General features: G+C 43.5%; 1 protein-coding gene across 1 annotated transcript in view; it reads right to left on the minus strand.

The window, feature by feature from the left end:
* SLC2A13 (solute carrier family 2 member 13) overlaps positions 1 to 13,515 on the minus strand; it is a 217,530-nt gene that overhangs the window by 32,357 nt on the left and 171,658 nt on the right. The window contains exons 5-7 of the mRNA XM_088480190.1: positions 10,166 to 10,329; positions 6,267 to 6,387; positions 2,094 to 2,219 (exon numbers count right to left, since the gene is read on the minus strand). Of these exons, the coding sequence (XP_088336316.1) occupies positions 2,094 to 2,219; positions 6,267 to 6,387; positions 10,166 to 10,329 (411 nt within the window). The remainder of the gene's footprint in view (positions 1 to 2,093; positions 2,220 to 6,266; positions 6,388 to 10,165; positions 10,330 to 13,515) is intronic.

Below are 13,515 nucleotides of genomic sequence, written 5' to 3' on the forward strand. Positions count from 1 at the left end.
TGCATAGCAGTGGTAGACCAGGCCATGACGTCTGATTATTTCACCCAATGGTAGCATGTATACTTCAAAAAGCATGGGAGATAGTATAGAACCCTGTGGGACGCCGCGTGGAAGTGGCACTGGTGATGAAGAGTTTACTCCAGAAGAAACTCTCTGTGACCTGCCGGTCAGAAATGATTTGAACCAGCTAAGGACTGTGCCATCCAGTCCACAGAAAATTTTCAGGCGCTCAATTAGAGTCCCGTGGTCCACAGTATCAAATGCTGCTGAGAGATCCAGAAAGATTAAGACTGAACAATCACCTCTGTCTCTTGCCATCAGAAGATCATTAAGCACACATACCAGAGCTGTTTCAGTGCTATGTCTTCTCCTGAATCCTGACTGGAATTGATCATAAATATCATGGGTAGACAGGCGGGTTTCCAGTTGCATTGCCACCACTTTCTCAATGACCTTTCCTAGAAAAGGAAGGTTTGATACCGGTCTATAGTTGGTCATGCAGTCGGGGTCTAAATTAGTTTTTTTAAGAAGTGGTCTAACAATTGCTTCCTTTCTGGAAAAATGCCTGTTTGCAAAGAGCATTGAACTATTTTTGCAATTACAGGGCCAATCATGTCCATAAACCCTATGAGAAACTTGGTTGAGGCATTATGTCAAAGCTGTTCCAGGGAGACAAGTGGCTTACTTTGGCAGGCTTGGTAGTTTGGCAATCCTTTGATGGTACTGTGGGGATTCTAGCCCGGATGGAGGAAACTTTATCTGCAAAGAATTTTGCAAACTCATTGCATCTTGACTGGGAGAAGGGTTTCATCAAGCTGCAGTGTGTATATATGTGTTTGTATGTTAGTGTGTATATGTGTATGTATGTGTTAGTGTGTGTATACTGTATATGTGTTAATGTATACCACCACCAACGACGGGCCAGCGATCCGCGATCAACGATCGCGGATACCTATGTAACCTGGTCAATATCGCCGAGGTTGCCCTGCTTGCACGGTCGATGGCCGATATCGTCCATACGTGCCCACGCATCGCAGGTCGTTTGGGGGTTGGAAGGCACAAAAAAAAATTTACGATCTGAATGATACCGATATGAACTATATCGTTATCGTTCATATCGTTAATTTTTATCGTACCATGTGTACGCACCATAAGGAGGGAAGGGGAGGGGAGGCCCTTGGACCCTGCCTATTTATCAGTCCCGGGCCCCACAATTTGAAATGGCAGCCCTGTGTGCCCTCATACACTGTGGCTTCAGTCACACCAAACAGCCCCTCCTCTTGGAGTGCCTGAACCCGAACAACGCAGAGTCTTTCGCTCAACATGTGCGTCTTATTCACACTACTAAAAACACTGGGAGTGACAAAACTACTTTGCTAGATTGCACTGATCGATTTGATGTGTGACATTTGGACATCTGTGTGCTAATGATTCTGCATCTGTATATGAAGTGTTAGAATACAGCAGCCACAGCTTTTTCTCTTGACAAGTTCCGTTGTGCTTCATTTGCAATTTTGTACATGTTTAAAACTAATTCCTGTGCAATTAAAGTTGCAGTGTACTACTGTAGTACAGTGTATATGTAGAACACTGTGAGTGGTGTTTCGCTGCATTTGTGATGCAAACAAGACTCAAAGTTTTAAGAAAAAGACTGCACACTACAACTCTCGGAGGTACCCAATTGTGCCAGACGTCTCACATCGTATGGTGTATTGAAGCTATGTGTATGAGGACACATCAGTACATAAGTATTTTAAAATGGCAACACAACTTATTTTCTATCATTTGAAGACTAAATATCAGTTTTATGAACCAAAAGGACAAGTAGAAACAGTAGGTTCCATTTACATTGTGTTGTACAACATTTTTGCTTTACATTACTGTACTTGACTATAACAATTTTAAAAAATCCTACACTTTATAATGTTAAGCTATTGCCCCTTTTGCATTGTTTTCGTTAAAATTATGTTCACTGATCTTTAAGACCTTTAAAATTCTATTTTTATTTCGGTTAACCCATTCCTCCTATAACATATAATTTAGATTCAAAATACATAAAATTAGTGTGAATAAAGAAGATAGTAATACTTTACCTGCCCCATGCAGATTGTTCTGTCGTTTTTGGGTCAACTGGAATACAAGATGAATCAACAACATTTGATGCGTTTATCTTGTAGCAGAATCCACAGTTGGGATCTAGCATACATCCATTACAAAAGCTGTAAAAGGTAAGTGGTTAATTTGCAGAAATTGATGATATTTATTGATTAATATGACAGCTGCCATAGTTGTGTACTACTTGGAGGGCTGAAGTCATAAATTGCAAATAATATATGTTAAGCAACATATTTATCTGTGTTATGGTGCATACACACGGTCAGATTTCCCTTCAGATCTGAACGATAACGATTTAAAAAATCGTTCAATCGTTCATATCTGAAGGACAATCTGACATGTGAGGCTTCAGCGATGAACGATATCTGACATCTGATGTGTTTGCAGTTAGATTTGGTCGATTTCAGTCATTTGAGTGCAGTAAAGAATCATTCAAATCGCTATAAAATATCGTTCAAATCGTTATAAAAATCATTCAATCGTTCATCTGACCGTGTGTATGCACCAACAGGTCTTCATGACAGAGAAGAAAAGTGTTGAAAAAAAAAAATGACCAAAGTCACTAGTGCTTTCAGAATTATACATGGTTTGAGGCAACATTTTATGCATTCAACTTTGAATTATAGCATAATGTTATATATCGTACTGTAGGGAATTTTGACATCTGCTAATACCAGGGTCAGTTGTGTTCATATATGTTTTGTAGCACATTAGCCTAAACAATCATTGCTTTGCTTTCTGAATGGTTGGCAAAAGCACTTGGTTGTGTCAATAAGAAAGCTGCATCAAAGACTTCAGAAGATTGGTTTCAAAGAATGGACGCCGAGGAGAAAGCCTACAAGGAGGTGCTGACTGGTCTGGGCGAACCTGGAACCATTGAACAATAGAAAATAATTTTAAGTCATGATAGTCACTTCTGCCTTTATGGAATCCAAGCAAGCCAATATGAACAACGATTTCCACAGTCATGATCTGTGGATGCATGTCAGCAGCTGGTGTTGGACGTCTTCAAAGCATGGAAGAAATGATGAACGTGGCAAAATATCACAACACTTGAAATAAGAATTCTAAATTAAGATGAAAATTCACCATGCCATATAGCAAAAGTGGTTCATATAAGGTTGCTGAATTGGCCTGGACAGTCCCTTGATCTTAACACAATCAAACATTTGTGGAGCAAGGTTGGGTACAAGATCTCAAAGAAGCCTACAACAAAAAGGGAGCTACTGTAATTCAAGTTCTTCTTGCAGCCTGGAATTGAAGCATCTCGTCCACTCCTCTAAAGAACCTGGACTCAGCAATGCCTAAGTGCTGTGTGGCTATACTCAAGACTAAGGACTGGCCAACCAAATACTAATTACTTATGAGTTATCCCTTCACCCCTCTATTAATATAAACTATATGCTGTTGAAATAAATCCTGTACTGACTGAAACAGGTATTTCTGAGAAAATGGCTTTTGTAGTATTCGCAATTTTAGGTTAAAGCAAATTTAGCTAATCACTCCAGAATGGCCATATAAATTACACAAACAATATATGAGGGTGGTTCAATAAATAAGGTAACAGGATCTCTCATTGCATACATTTGTTCAACTCTTACATATATGTATAATCAATAGTATGGCCTTGGTGCAGATTATATTTCCACATAGTCCCCATACTTGTCTAAGCATTTGTTCCAGTGGTACAAGGCATCTATCCCAGCATAAAAAAGATCAGTGTCAAACGACTGAAGCCAGGACATTACGGCTTGCTGAACTTCACCGTCTGTTGCGAATTGCTTCCACCCAGGTACAGTTCAGTGGTCCAAAGAGATGGAAATCACTCGTTGCCAGGTCAGGGCTATAGGGAGGATGGCCCTGTACCTCCCAATGGTAGTGCTGTAACAACTCACACTTGCAGTTGGCCGAGTGTGGCCTGGCGTTATTGTTCAGCAATATGATGCCTATTTGCGGCAACCTGGTCGTTTTCGACGAACTGCCCTCCGCAACCGTCTCAATGTGTCACATCAACGGACAGCATTTACAGTATGTCTCTTGGTGAGGAAATTAACAAGAAGCACATGGTTGCCATAACCTTCTTTGCTGAAGGAGTTTTGAATTTCTTTGAAGGTGGGGACGATGCGTGTTTCCATGTCATGGATGCTTGCATAGTCTGTGGTGTCACATGATGCATCCTATTAGTTTTCTGTGTGAACACTTTTTCCTTTACCCCAGTTGCTTATGAAAGACATTGGGTCTCATTCAGACCCGGTCGCAAGTGCTGAGCGCTCGCAACCGGGTCGATGTTAAGGCCCTGCGCACGCGCAGCGGCCGCACTGCGCATGCGCAAGCCCCGGAGCGAGAGAGAAATTCTCTCGCTCCGGACCTCACTACAAAAGGGGCAGCTGTCGATGTTGATCAACAGTTCGCCCCGTTTTGAAAGTGGGGCCGGGGGGTGGCTTCACAAAAGGAGGCGTTCCTGACGGAACGCCTGCCGTTTTGTGGGCGGCCGCACGGACATCAGCAGTGATGTCAGTGGGGAGCTTCCTGCTCGATCAGAGCACGAAGCTCCCTGGTGCTTGCGGTTGCCGAGACCCAACCTTAGGGTCTCGTCGCAAGCCCCGATGGTCGCGATGGTCTTGACCATCGCGTCCATCACCCTGGTCGGTCGCTGAAGCTGTGGGTGGTAATCCACAGCTTAGCTAGCGACCAGGAGGCTGCACTAAAAAAAACAAGCGGCCGCCCTCATTCAGAACGAGCGCTCGCTTCTTGCGAGCACCTCTGAATGAGGGCCATTGTGCACACTATGGGCCTGATTCAGAGCCACTCGTAAGCGGCCGCTCGTTCGTCCGAACGATGTTTGCCCAACTGCGCATGCGTACGGATCGTAATACGCATGCGCGAACCAGTCAGTGCGGCCGAATCGTTTGTTCACTAAATAGCGAATGCCTGCTATTTTGAGTGACAGGAGGAGGCGTATGTGGGTGGTAACAGGGGAAGGTGCTTGAAAACGGGGAGTGGAGATCCGAACGCAGGCGTGCTTAAAGGTCAAAACGGGCGTTTTATGGGTGTGCATAATTAACACAGCAGCGTCATTGACCACGTCACTGGGTTATTTTATAGCCAGAACTGCTCGCAAAATTGTGGTAGCAAAAACCAACCACAAAAACAGCGAGCAGTTCATACCCTGGTCGATGTACTCGATTAATCTAATAAATAGCGGACATGACGCAGGATGCGAGCGGCCAGGGGGCGTATTTTTTCAAAAAACGACCGCAAGTTTTGTTCCCTCGTTCAGACATAGAGGCGTGAACAGACCGCAAAGAGCGAACGGTTCATTTGAATAGCCACCCCTATTTTCTGAACGAGCGAGCGCAAATAGCGTCTGGCTCTGAATCAGGCCCAATGTTCAGTTTGTCAGCAATATCACTAACTGGAATGTGTCTGTCTTACTAAATCAGACCTTCAATGCTGCACAAATTGTCATCTGTGATGGACATGCTTGGCCAACCAGATCACTTGTCATCTTGAATGTCTGTTCTGCCGTTACCAAAGGCAGTGCACCAAACGCAAATCTGTTTCCGTAACATGACGTTATCACTGTACACCTCGACAAGTTGGTGATGAATTTTAGCTGCTGATGTGCCCTTTAGAAAGATAAATCTGACCACACCACACACCTCAATGTTTGACCATGTTTCCGCCAGCCCTACCATCTTACAACTGATGTTGAGACAGTATGACTAATATGAGGAGCAGCCTAATGGCCATGAGGGGAAGCAGTAGTCTACCTGCTCTGGTCTGGAAGGAAATTAGAATGAAAGAGAGAACATTACACATGTTAGAGGTCTTGTAACCTTACTTATGATGCAAGATTTATCAAATTGCTGACTAAAATACAGAAAAAGCATGTTGCACTAGTGATATTATATATAAGTACTTAAGCACATCCTGTCAACCATACTGGAATTATATTATATAATTCTACAGTAGATTATATTTAATCAACTCTCCTGATATTTCATGGAGGACATAAAAGAACAACAGAATTGAGGTGCTGTGTCAATGCTATTGTGCCAAAGAAAGTGATAAAAAAACAAATCTACAAAATGTTATTTGACATACGATAAAAATGAACCAATAGAAACATGTATTCACTAAGCACTCACCTATATTTTGTACAAGTGGAATTTTGCCTTGAAGGATCAGTTGGTGTGAAGGTAACTGGTGGTGAGACTTGAGCAGACAACAAAAAGCCCAAAGCAAGTACAAATAGGGCCACAGTTGTACCTATGATCAGAAAATATCCAGTAATTAATTTAATTATTGATATTGATTAATTCAAGTACAATGTACAGTATTACCTGGGTGTGGATTGAAAGATAGACAGTAAAAAGGTTGACAGTGTCTAGATACACACCAGATGTTAGACAGTCAATAGGTTGACAGGGACATAAGGTCAACACACTAAAGGCAGACAGGTACAAATGGTTGACATGGTTAAAAGGTCAACAATAAAATGGTCGACACAAAAAATGGTCAACATACAATATATATATTTTTTTAACCCTAATTTTATCCCTAACCCTAAACCTCCCTCATGGTGCCTAACCATCGGGGTAGGTGCCTGATCTAGGGACAGCCATCGGAGGGGTGACCATCTATGGTGAACCATCGATGGTTTGCACCCCTTGATGGTCACCTATGCTGAAGGCACGCCATAACCAAGCACCAGTGAAAAATGGGGACGGGGCTTTAGCGGCTGTCAGGGGAGTGGGGCTAAGCTCCACCCCGCCACTAAAAAACATTGGCTCCTGCTCATCCATCAATGGCAGAGAACCACTGGTTCTCTGCCGTCGATGGCAAAAGTAGTTGACATCGGCCAGCAACCATCAATGTATTTGAAACATTGATGGTCGATAGCCATCCCTAGCCTGACCCTAGCCATCCCTTCTAGTGCCTAACTCTCCATCCTGGTGCCTAACACTATCCATCGGGATAAGTGCCTATCCCTAATCCTACTGACTGTCTAACATCTGGTGTCTATCTAGAAATTGTTGACCTTTTTACTGTCGATGTATAGACCGGATCCTGTATTACCTACAAAGGTGCCCTCGCACATCTTTGCTGCATACGCGCCAAATAGTCACTCTCGTCACGTCAGGTACAGTGCACCTAGCACTGGGCATCACAGCTTTTTTTTTTGCCGGAAATGCATCTAAGTTGCAGTGCGATGAGATTAGGATGTTCCCGGAGACTGTACTGATTACTCTGATATATGCACTTGTATATCTGAGAGCGGCTGAGTCTCTGAATCAGCATGTGAAGTGCTACGATGCAGTGGCCGCAGCTTTTGTCTACAGACTCAGCCGCACACAGATATACAAGTGTTACTTATCAAATTAATCAGCACAGTCACCTGGTGCATCCTAGTCTCATCACACTGCGACTTACATGCACTTTTTGGCAAAAAGACATGTCCTACACTAGTAGAGCTACACGGCACCTGGTGGATCATTCACGCCAGGTATGTCGCACTGCATAGCGTATTGAGGATGTAGGAGGACACATATGTATATGTTTTTAAGAATGTGAAACACATTATTAAAATTAAACTTTATGTTAAAAAGGTCACAATTTTAGTTATTTTATGCAAAAATAAATACTATTATTTTCTGTGGGGGTTCCAATGTAATTTATATTTGCAAGGGAAGGAAAAATTAACTCCTGACCCTGACACACCCATATGAACAACTGACCACAGTAAATTCAACATGCCACTGCAAATAGCAAATCTGACAGATTTAAGAGTCTATGTACTATTGACGTTAGTGAGTACCTGAAACATATCATTTATTATTGCTGCATATCACAGCTGTAAAAAAATATTTAACATGGGGATTTATAAAACTGGGATACTGGCTCTGATACAAGCTTGTCCCAGTGCAGTGTGTTTAATGGGTTCTGACCTGGTTTCCTCATTGCGCATGTGTGGTGATGTCAGGAGGTAGGGGAGGAGCCTGGGAGATATCAGAATATCCCTCTTCGGTGATGAGAGCATTACCCAAGCTACCCATTGGGACAAAATTGCTAACGCCATCTTGAGATGGCATTCACTATCAGGGACAAGCTCAAAGTAGATAAGCCTTTCAGAGCTTGATAAATTGTCCTAGACTGCACTCCCCTTTGAGAATTATGGTCGGTTGTCTCCAGCATTAGTTTGCCTAGTGCATGAAAGCTTTCTAATATCTCCTGTGATCGGAACCTTTTAACATTTTCCAATACATCAACAATGCAGATACAGGTTTAGGCTTCAGAAATAGATACTTAAGTGTCCTACATTTTGGTGTTATATGGCTGTTGGAGGAGGGCTAGAAACGGGCATAACTATGACAATCAGCAAGATAACATAGGCAGTTGCTCCTAGCTCATAATGTGAGTAACTCGATAAAGTAAAGGAGGTAGGCAGGAGGATTATAAAAAAAATATATATTTGTTAGCCTATAGGGGATGCGGTAAAAAAACAAACAAAAAAAACAGATATAAAAGTAACACCGCTTTGAATGCACATTTTTTTTAATAAACACACATACACTGTCACATGCTTTGATAATCTTAAACCACTGTAGTGACAACTCTTTCCACCTGGCCTAGAGTTGTGAATTTCAGGAAGTTCTCCTGGGAGAGCAGCGGACCTTTTCAAGATCCAGTACACTTTGATAGGGAAGCAGCTGGCACCCACGTGCAGATGCCGTGATTTGCAACATTATGTCATGAAAGCAAGGTCATAATGATGCAAATCACAACATAACTCTCCCTGCACTGGTTACTTGGACCTCCCCTGAGGCATCTGCCATGAGTAGGTCCCAAAAGTCTTCAAGTATGTTTTACTCAATGATCCACTTATAGGGGTAAATTTAAGAGATTGCAATTACGGGAGTAATTTGCCATATTTACAGACACTGGAATAGAGATAGGTGAGTATTTAATTTTTTATTTATTTATTTATTTTTTTAGGGAAACCCTTGGATTACTACTGGATAAGGGGATCAATCACCGGAGAGAAGGTAAGTATGTGTGAGTGTGTTTAGTGTGTAATAAAATGTTACCATCTATGGTGCGTGTGTACTGTGGATTTTTAATTTTTTTTTTTTTATACAAAAGGCAGGCATGCTGGCACCTGTAGTCCCACTGTAAAAAAACAATAGTAGTCATCTATTATTCACACTATTACCCCTGCACCCACTGGCCGGGGTGCAGTGAGGAGCCCTGGGCTTCAACCAAGGCTGCTTAGGAGAGGGGGGACCCGTTTATTGAGGGGTCCCCACCTCCGAGATCCCCGGCCTGGGCTAACTAGCTTGGGGTGTTAATGCTATGGCCGGGTTGAACCGGTGAAAGGGTCCCCTGGCTGTCCACACCATTTCCCCCCCTGTACTTTTAAAACCAGGTCTGGCTCACAGAGCCTAGTGCTGGTTCATAAAATATGGGGGGAACCATACACGTTTTGTCTCCCATATTTTTAGAACCAGGACTGGCTTAGGAGCCCAAGGCTGGTTTTTCTTTAAGAAAAAAAAACTGTATGTGTATAATCACGAACAAAATCGGGAAAACCACGATTCTTAGTAAATTTACCCCATAGTGTTTAGTCTCCCAATGCATTAACATATTACCCAATTCATTGTCGGCTACTAAATAGGCAGTTGCAAGAAATTTTTTTATTTCTGTAGTACACAACGTTCTACAAAATAATGAAAAAATAAAAAACATACATTTATCGCATTCCTTTTTGCTAAATATTATGGTGATTAGAAAACTAGATGTAAAAAAGTACACTGTCGGGTTCCTGGTGTAGGGTAGACCTGCCCTTGCTGCCAACAAAAAGGTTCAGAAAATGCGGATTGGTCGGAGGTTGAGGTTGTTTTAAAGCTGCCAAAGTAGATATACAGTAGCAACTTTAACAGGTGAGTGAGTTGCATTATTAAGGAAATCCTAGTGATACAGACCCTTTAATCCTTTATCCCTAACATATTCTGGAAAGTCACATACAATTTCACTGCAATCCAAATACCTGTGAGACTTCCAAGTGTCAGTTTCCTTCTTCCAACTTTTTCTACTAGCCAAACACCAACAAGGGTAAAACTAAAGTTTGTGAATGCTGTGATAGCAGAAAGCCAAATAGCCAGCCTGTCATCATTTACACCAGACATCTGTAAAATCGTGGCGCTGTAGTACCTGTAACACATTTAAAAAACAAAAACAAAAAAAAAAGCTTAATTGGTTTTGCAGTTAAACACTACAGAGTAACTGAATGTATAGGTCACTTCCAAAATTGTTATAATTTACTTACAGATGTGTACTCATACACCTAGCCTCAATGCGCCCTATAGCCCTAGTGAGCTGCCAGCCAAGTCCGGTGGGACTCTGCTAGCGCTGTGCATCTTTTTCACACGAAAGTGCCTGTTGCAAGGCAATATGACTAGGACGCACCACGCGACTGCATTGATTAATTTGATATGTGACACTTTTATACATGTGTGCGACTGAATTTGTACACAAAGCACAACGAAACAGAGAAAAAAATCTGCGGCTGCTGTATCGTAGCACGTGGAGTACAGATTTTGACTCAGTCGCACACAGATATAGGAGCAGGCAAGGGCGGATTGGGCCCGGGCCATTTCCCGCTGGGCCGGTCCCTTTGTTCCCTTTTGTGGCTGCCACCCTTTAATCACCCCTGCACCGCTACCGCTGCCCGGGCTGCTGCGATCGAAGCTCAGCTCCGATCGTACAGCTCTCTGAAATAAACAAAAAAAATGGCCGACGAGGGAGCTGCTGCGCACACGTCCAGCTGCAGTCACCACTGATGGCTCCGCCTGCAGCCCATCCACTCTCCGGAGTATGCAGCAGTATGCCACCGCACAGTGGGCCTGATTCACAGCCGGACGCACTTGAAGAGTGCTCGCTCTGTATAAGGGCGTTTTTTTTTTGTTGTTGCAGCCTTTAGGCCGCTCGCTAAGCTGTGGGTGACCACCCACAGCTTTTGCGAGCGGCTTGCGACGAGACCCTTGTGGTAGGGTCTCGTCCGACGCAAGCCCCAGAGAGCTTCCTGCTCTAACATAGCAGGAAGCTCTCCACTGACATCACTGGTGATGTCAGTGGTGCCTCCCACAAACGGCAGGCGTTCCTTCGGGAACACCTCCGTTTGTGTAGCCACCCCCCTGCCCGCCTCCATAATGGGCGAGCTGTCAATCAAAATTGACAGCCGCCCCCTTTTGGTGCGAGACCTGTAGCTGGCCGACTCTCGCGCATGCCAGAGCCGGCTGCGCATGCGCAGTGAGAGACCATCGACCCGCTTGCGAGCGCTGTGCGCTTGCGAGTGGGTCTGAATCAGGCCCAGTGCACACACAGACCACAGGAGCAGGAGCTGCCATTCTGCCAAGCCCAGCTAATTCTGACTGCATCACGCAAGTGTGGCAGCCAGTAAGTAAACTAAACTGTGCATTATATATTTATATTTAAAATCTGCCTGCCTGTTTATGATGGGATATCAAACTAAATATAATATAGTACATAACAGCTTAGCTGCTGTGCCAAGAAAAGTAGTATATTATTTATTTTATATATATTATATATATATATATATATATATATATATATATATTAGGGATGTGCAGGCTCGGATAGGTTCGAGTTTGCACGTGGAGTTCGGATTTTTCCCTAAAAAAAAACGGAACTCAGAACGAGGCAAAACGTCATCTTACATGGACGATCATCATCATTCCTGGTCTTTTGTCCAGGAATGATGATGTTCGTCCATGTAAGATGACGTTTTGCCTCGTTCTGAGTTCCGTTTTTTTGGAGGGAAAAATCCGAACTCCACGTGCAAACTCGAACCTATCCGAGCCTGCACATCCCTAATATATATATATATATATATATATATATATATATATATATATATATATATATACACACACACATATGTACACACACACGTATGTGTTGGACGCAGTGGAGTAGTGTTTTTTGTCTGAGTTGCACCGCTCATACATCCCGATGGTGTTTGTACTGGGTGCGCAGTACAGATTCAGACACACACAAAGAAGTGCATCAGAAATGTGTTTAGAGTTCCTTTGTGGTTACAGGGGATTGGCTAATCAGACGCGGAAGTACTGATGGGTGTGGTATTGGAGTGCCTTGTTTCTGTTGCTGAAAGTGGTTGCTCATATTGGAGGCCATACTTAGGGCCCCATTTATTAACCAAGCTAAACACCAGCAGCAGTTTTCGTTTAGTATCGCTATGATACAAACTACTTACCCCCTCCGGCAAGGTCCAGCGAAGTCCTCCTTGTCGGCGAGGTCCTCCACTCAGCTGCTGGCAGCCTACCGCTGTTTGTTAAAAACAGAAAGGATGACATAAACCCTTTAGCGAGCGCTAAAGGGGTTATGCATCGTTAATACATGGGGCCCTTAGATGGATAATACGCACCTAGCATAGTGCTGTGAGCGTCTCAGTCCTTGCACATTCAGACGCTCGGATGTACTCCAGGGAAGGGCTTTGCAGCAGCATTAGCATTAAGTTGCAGACACAAGTGCATCAAAAGACGCACGGAAGGCCGTGACTGCATTCAACTCAATCACAGAATCAGGCCCAATGAGGATGGAGTATCCCACGGCCCTCCACAGACCCTGTCCCCTCAACAGACCCACCCCCATTAGGGCTGCTAATGGAATTTCCTGGGCTGGTTTTCCATTCCAATCCCAATCCGCCCCTGGGCGCAGGGTTTAGCGCACGGGGAAAAGCTCAGAGTTTCACGCCCGGAGCTCTTCAATTAATTAACGTGCGTTAACCCATAGATTCAGCACAAAGTGCTGGAATCTAAGGTTTTCCCTGCGTGTTAAAATGCAGAGTCTGCATTTTAACACTCAGGGTTCCAGCTAGTAATTGAATCAGGCAAAATGTTCAAATACTGTAGCTGCAGGGTAAACCCTGCCTAACTGAATCCATCCCTTAGTGTTTAGTATCCTGTAGCGCAAAATAATTCTATAGACTTAATTACTTGTGTCTATGTATCTACTGTAACTATGCGGAAATTAAATGTATGTATTGTATTAATCAGAGTTGGAAGCCGTACAAATATCTGTGAAGAAAAGTGTGCAAGTTACTCCTGCTTTTTACTGTAGGAACAAGTAACTTTATGCATCTCCTTGTATGGGATGCAGTCATATTGCCTGCGGATGGAATGCAGGGCATCGATATACTACCACCCGGCAAAATGCAGACGCTGATATCCCGAAGGTGAACAGGATACGGACGTCGGCATCTTGAAGCGCTGGAATCCTGATAGTTCGGACGGGTAAGTAACTGCTCTGTTCCCAGGGAAGGGGGTGTTAGGTTTAGCCACCCCAGGTGGGATAGTA

The sequence above is a fragment of the Taudactylus pleione genome, unplaced genomic scaffold, assembly GCF_031769625.1.
Source record: "Taudactylus pleione unplaced genomic scaffold, aTauple2 ptg000251l, whole genome shotgun sequence".
Taxonomy (NCBI): domain Eukaryota; kingdom Metazoa; phylum Chordata; class Amphibia; order Anura; family Myobatrachidae; genus Taudactylus; species Taudactylus pleione.